A 6649-nucleotide genomic window follows, 5' to 3' on the forward strand; every position below is an offset into this window, starting at 1 on the left:
ATGGCAGAAGCTTCATTTTGTGCTCAGTGACACATTTTTGTGTTGATTTTGATGTTTGTTTTGGATAATTGTCCTGATGGAAGATCCAACCATGGCCTGTTATAAGATTTCTAACAGAGGCAGTCGGGTTTAGATTTTTTTATCTGTTGGTATTTGATGGAATCCATGATGGCATGTATCAGAACAAGATGTCCAGGACCTCCAGCAGAAAAATAGGCCCACAACATTAAAGATCCAGCAGTATATAGCTGTTTGATCTTTTTTTTAGGCTTTCTGACCCCAAGACTCAACTAATCTCTGCGATTCTCCAGCTGTGGTCCTTGGAGAGCCTTTGGCCACTCAAACTCTCCTCCTCAGCGTGCACTAAAGGACGATATAGACTCGCATCCTCTTCCAGGCAGATTTGTAACATCTGTAGTTGATTGGAACTTCTTAATTATTGCCCTGATGGTGGAAATGGGGATTTTCAATGCTTTAGCTCTTTTCTTACAGCCACTTTCTAATTTGAGAAGCTCAACAATCTTGTTCTGCACGTCAGAACTATATTCTTTGGTTTTACTCCTTGTGATGGATGATTAAGGGAATTTGGCCTCTGTGTTCCTCATATTTATAATCCTGTGGAACAGGAAGTCACGGCTGGACAATTTCATGTTCCTAGTCACCTTGGTGTGCTAAAAAAAACGTAAATATGAATGGGAATATACTTCAGAGATGTTTGACTCATAATAATTTCTAGGGGTGTCAATAATTCTGGCCAACATGCATTGTAGAAAAACATTTATTTCATAACGCGAGTTTCCTCCCACTTTCAGTTGTTTTACTTCAATGAAAGGTTAGAGATTTGTGAATTTTTGTAATGAAAGATCAAAAGGATAAACGATGCAGATTTATTTTCACAGCCGCCTTTGCTCATATTTACCAAGGGTGCCAATATTAGTGGATACTAAAAACTACTTGCAGGTAGTATAATATTACTTTGTTTCCTAAGACACTTAAGTACACACTTGATTTATTTTCACAGCTGCCTTTGCTCATGTTTATCAAGGGTGCCAATATTAGTGGAGGGCACTGTGTGTATGTGTTAAAAAATTATATGAAATACAAACATGTTTATAATATGTATTTCATATAAAATATTTTTTTATAGAAAATACATGATTTTTTCATATATATATACACACACACACACACACACACATATACATACATTTTTAAACATTATAGTGTCCAGTTGAGTACAGGTACAAAAAAAAAGTGAAAGAAATGTAAATTCATTTATTTATTTTTTTCATTTCATATATTCATTTTAATTTTTTTGCTTCTTTTCTCATAGACTCACACTAGCTGCTCTTGGTCTCAAACTGAATGACTACTGGCATGAAAAGAAGGAAAAGAAAGCGAAAGAGAGAGCATTTCAAGCCTTAGAGAGGAAAAGCAAAGAAGGAGATACTGAGGAAACAGAGGAAGAGGATGATGAAGAGGAAGAGGAGGAAGAAGAAGTGTATGATTGTTTTCCTCCAAAACCTTTCACACAACTGTGTTGTCGTACCTGCTTTGCTCTGTTGGTGAGAGTTTATCCATCTGTCAGTCAGATGGCCAGAATAGCACCGTGGGTTTGTGGGTAAAAAATGAAAGATGGTGCAACCTAACTTGCTAAAAATGGACTATTTGTCTGTTAGACCACAAACCTTGCACATAAATGCATCACAGAAAACGCACACACAAAAAGCATCTTGTGATGGCAGAGGTCGAGTCGAGCTGTTAAATGTTTATATCTGTGATGTCTGCGAGTAAACCATGCAACAACTAAAACATGCAATGCACATGACTGATCACAACCAAGGTTCCCATGAAAACAAAACTGAGGTTTTGTTTTGTTAGCTTTGCAAAAACCTAACCTCAGGATACAAGGATAGTTTTCAATCACCATCAAAGGAGAAACAGGCTTTTTGAATAGACTGCTGCAGTGAGGACATTTTTTTAGAGGCCAAACTGTAGCGTTGCATCATCCTGGTTCCCTCAACAAAAACCCAATAGGATTTTTCCATTGGCTGCTGGATTATTGCAGAAAATAAGCTCTGTGACCAACAAACGTTTATGATTCTTACACTTTTTTTTTTCATCATATTAGTCTTCCCAACTTTTATACATTTCAAATTTATCGGATTTTTATCAGATTTACTGTCCTCAACACCCTCTGTAGTCCCATTAGCCACTTGCTACCAACCACCTTTTACAAGTCAAGTAAAAGCCTTAAAAAATCACTAATGTATTTTATTTCGTACAATAAAATGTGAAAATGTCTTAAGCTTGTGTCAAACTCTGACCTTTTTCAGGCGTTTAACCAAAAACCCATTGACTTAAGGATGATGGAACTAGAAGTGCTAAAATGCTAATTTCCAGGTTTTGAGCTACAAAAATACATCTATACTGCGGCAGTCTATACCGCCTGCCTCTGACAAGCAATAGCAAGTACTAAATCATGGATTTGAAGCTGAAGTCAAGGCTAGTGGCTAGTCCTAGCTTTGTTTCAACTGGAGCTACATCAACATATGAACAAAAACTGCTCCCGTCGAAATTTTCATGGGCATAAATGTCCCCCCAAAATATATAAAAACTCTACACGCAACAAGTTGAACAGGTGTATTAATGGCTTTCTTGTATCTGAAGGGATGTGAGGTGGATTCAGTGTGAGGACTGTTTGAAATGGAGAGGAATCAACACTCTCTTGTTTGCTGGAAGTGTTCCTGATCCGTTCAGATGCTGCATGCACCCGATACCACACTTACGGTGAGTCTGTTCCCATATGATTACCTTAAATTAAACTGGTATGTTTAGAATGCAGTACTACGCGTTATATTTGCACTAGAGTATGTATACTGTGTGCATTAAGCAAGTTTTCTGTGTGAATGAAGTATCCAGATGACCCGATCTGCCAGAATGTGGCATAAAAAAATTAAAAGGATTAAAAAATGCTAAATAACAATATTAGTTTCAGAGTTAACTGGATTTGCTTGCTGTATTATAGTACACAGTATGCAGTACACTAGTATTCCATTCCAAACACACTGCTTTTATTGACTTATTTAATCAGACTGCACGGAGTGAAGGCCTTTTACACAAAACTGGCTTAAAAACAGACAATAACCATGAGGAAAAGATAACTGGATGGCTGCGTAGAATTGCATATTATGCTGTAAACCGCACACTTGTATTAAATTTCAAAGCGTGTCTTATTTATTCTTGTGCTTTCGTTGTGTAGGAGCTGTTTGTTACCAGAGGATACGGATGAAAATGCTGAAGTAACAACAGCCAGCTATGAAAAAACACTCAAAAAACAGTTAAGACAGTAAAATTGTCTCTGCACTGCAAAAACATTGTAAATTTCACAAATGATTACAAAGAAACGGCAAGTAAAACATTGAATTGAACATTAACTTTTGAAGCAGAAAGACTGAAATGCAGTCCAATAATCTGTTTTATTTACAACTTGTGATCACAAACTTTACACTAATAGTGTGTCTCCACATTCTAATATCTGAGATTCGAGTATGAGTGCATGCAGTGTTAATGTGTGTTTTGCTGTGCGCAGGGAACACGCCTCAATCAAGAGAAGAGGAAGATCTCTGGAGGTATTGACCTCTATTTGTGTGTCAGATGAGGAAGTACTCGTTTCTCATGACAGGAACTTGGGTTTCTGACTCTCAAGAGTGTCAGGGTGTGATCGCACTCGCTGTGGGCTTGTTGACTCAGTTGTGTGTTTGGTCTGTATAAATGTTTTCTGTAGGTCTGCATGTGGCCGTCTTCTTTTGCATGTGGCAGACATGACAAATAATGCGTACAAGTATGAATGTGAGAGCTTTGCCTATGCAAACATAAAATGTTGGGGTGTGTGTCAGTCTGTCAGTGTTGACGAAACTGCAGTATTTTGATACTGTAGTTTGCCAAGCGACCCAATAATTCATACTGAAACTACAAGTAGGCTGTCCTTAATAGATAATTTATTTAATGCATTTACTAGATGCATTAACTATATTATATAATATAGTTAATGCATCTAGAAATCACTATTTTATCTAAAAAAGTATTATTTTATATAAGAACGTTTTAGTAGTTGGTTCTGATGGCTGCAGTTTTTTTTGTGGCCATACAGAGGCATTTATAGAAATTACCTACATTAATGTGAAATATTACTTCTCATTTTGGTTTTGACACATTGATCTCACTTGAGACTATAATAAGTGTGTGTGTGTGTTGTAGATGAGTAAAAGCCCAGTGCGTCCTCTCTGTCGAGGACTATCTGAACCTGGATCAGAGAGCAAACAGGATGAGGTCACCGTTATCATGACGACAGATAAACAGGATGCAGATGAGGATGGAGTCAGAGTCGCTGTCACAGAAGAGGAAGAGTCTTCGCCCTCCCCAAGGTCTGAAAGAGACACAACTCAGCATTTACACGCATTAAAGAATCACTTTTGCTGTCGCTCATCTTTACTTGATGCATTGCATTGAACATGTTTAACAAACGTTGTTTTGTTACTGTGTGACAAACTACTGTATTTATGTGGGTGATAGAGTGACCTTCAAGTGTGACTTTAAACTAGATGCATTAATAATTAGGACGCTTTTAATATGTTAAAAGTTTAACTTAGTGGTCAAGGTAAGGGGTATATATACATACACAGTATATATATATATATATGTGTGTGTGTGTGTGTATATAGTGTAAAAATAAGTGTAAAAATGATTGAATTCACTTATTAAATGAATAACTTATTGACTTAGTGTCTTCCCTTATTATTTTAAATGTAAATAATTTGCAGAAAATATTTTACACAAATTTTGATTTTTTTCTTTTTCTTTTTACAATGTAACTGGGTCTTTATACATGAAAAAAATACAATACAATATAACTGGGTCTTTATACATGAAAATCTAAAGCTGTCTTTATACTTTAGCGGATCCCGCATAGGAAATCATCAAGTTTAAAAACCCCAGGTTTAACTAACTTTTAACTAGCTTTGCTCACTTATTTTTTAGAAAAAGAAGGAAAGAAACATACTTGGACATTGAAAAAGGCAATAAGTCCCCAAACCATGCTGAAGCTCCAGACGTCCCATCTGAGGGAGAGACAGAAACAATGGACATAATGCATGAAGGATCAGAGACAAACACCAGCACATCACCAGCAGCAGATACGGTGGCTCAGGAGGACAGTGTTCAGCCGGAGGCCACGGTATTTGAGGGCCCTGTTGAGCCCCAGACATCTCAGGGGCCACAGATGGCCAAAGATCAGCTTAGGATTCCCCCTCACCCTCTCTCACCACACGCCTCCACAACCATGGCTCAGACAGTGGTCGTCACTCCTCTCAGCCGGCCAGGATTTCAGCCTGTGTCACCATTGTTGGCAGACGGGTCGGACCGCGTGGCTCTTGCTCAGAGACTCACTCAGCTGGAGCGGGAAGCCAAGCGGCTAAAAAGAATTCTGGGCATCCGTGAGCCGGGGGTTGCCATGGTGACGGAGGCAGAAGGGGGCGGGCCTTCTGATGTCACCACGGGTGATTCAGTGTCATGTGAGCAAAATGCGGAAAGATTGAACCCAATGTCAATTGAATCTAGGAGGGAGGAGCTTTCTGTTTGTCAGGTAAGGAATTAATATATTTGTACATCTTGTGAAAATTAGTATGTGCACCAATTGTTGTGAAGATCGACCACAAGGTGGCGCTATAATAAGCAACTTTGTGTTTTTGCAAAAAAATGATCGAATCAGAATGATTGTTGTGTATATCTCTTTATGTTTATTTATAAAAATTTATTATTTATCTATAATGTATGTAATATATATCCAACTTAAGAGCTGGCATAATAGTTATATTTTGTGAAAATAAAAACAATTACGCAGCCAAGATTTGCTATATTATATATTGCTTTGCGTGATTATACTGTATGTATGTGGATAAAGTGAGATATAATATATCAAAGCAGATTTACAGAAAATCATTATATAATATAATATAATATATATTTATAATATATATATCCAATATTGAGATTATAAACAATTAAGCAACCATAATTTGCTATAGTATGTATTATGTGATTATATATATGTATGCGGATAAAGTAGGATGTACTATATATCCATCTTTTAATATATTACTTGCTCAATAATAATATATAACAAGATATTTGAGATTTGATATGTAGTGCATATCACTCGGATATAGTAGTTGTATAATTTGTTATTAATTATTAATTTGTTAATAAATTTGAGTTATTTAACTCATCATGTGGATTTTGAAACCTAAACATTTGGTTAAAGTGATATGTTTGGTAAATCATTAAACATTTAACATCAATAAGGCACTATGTGTAGTTTTTAATCAGAGTGTGACACCATATTCAATATACACCATATATCAATATTACAAAACATTTAATAAAGTAATCATTTTAAATCCTTTTTAAATACCTTCAATCTGTAGAAATCAGAGGAACAGGCAAACCGGCCACCATCCAGTTCGTCCCCCATCCAGCAGGAGGCAGAAACGAGTCCGAGAGACGAGCTGTACTGGAGTAAGACATTAGCCAAACTCCAGAGTGAGAACCAGACGCTGCTAACTGATATGAACGAGCTGAGAACAGAGAG

At 36.8% G+C, this 6649-nt stretch overlaps 1 protein-coding gene across 1 annotated transcript in view; it reads left to right on the top strand.

The window, feature by feature from the left end:
• The window catches only part of LOC107704647 (MORC family CW-type zinc finger protein 4-like), a 23064-nt gene that overhangs the window by 8364 nt on the left and 8051 nt on the right, over positions 1-6649 (top strand). Inside the window, exons 10-16 of the mRNA XM_016507631.1 lie at positions 1334-1501; positions 2671-2790; positions 3263-3340; positions 3593-3632; positions 4261-4427; positions 5041-5644; positions 6486-6647. Of these exons, the coding sequence (XP_016363117.1) occupies positions 1334-1501; positions 2671-2790; positions 3263-3340; positions 3593-3632; positions 4261-4427; positions 5041-5644; positions 6486-6647 (1339 nt within the window). The remainder of the gene's footprint in view (positions 1-1333; positions 1502-2670; positions 2791-3262; positions 3341-3592; positions 3633-4260; positions 4428-5040; positions 5645-6485; positions 6648-6649) is intronic.

This window comes from Sinocyclocheilus anshuiensis, unplaced genomic scaffold, assembly GCF_001515605.1.
Source record: "Sinocyclocheilus anshuiensis isolate Anshui unplaced genomic scaffold, SAMN03320099.WGS_v1.1 scaffold1646, whole genome shotgun sequence".
NCBI classification, from domain to species: Eukaryota; Metazoa; Chordata; class Actinopteri; order Cypriniformes; family Cyprinidae; genus Sinocyclocheilus; species Sinocyclocheilus anshuiensis.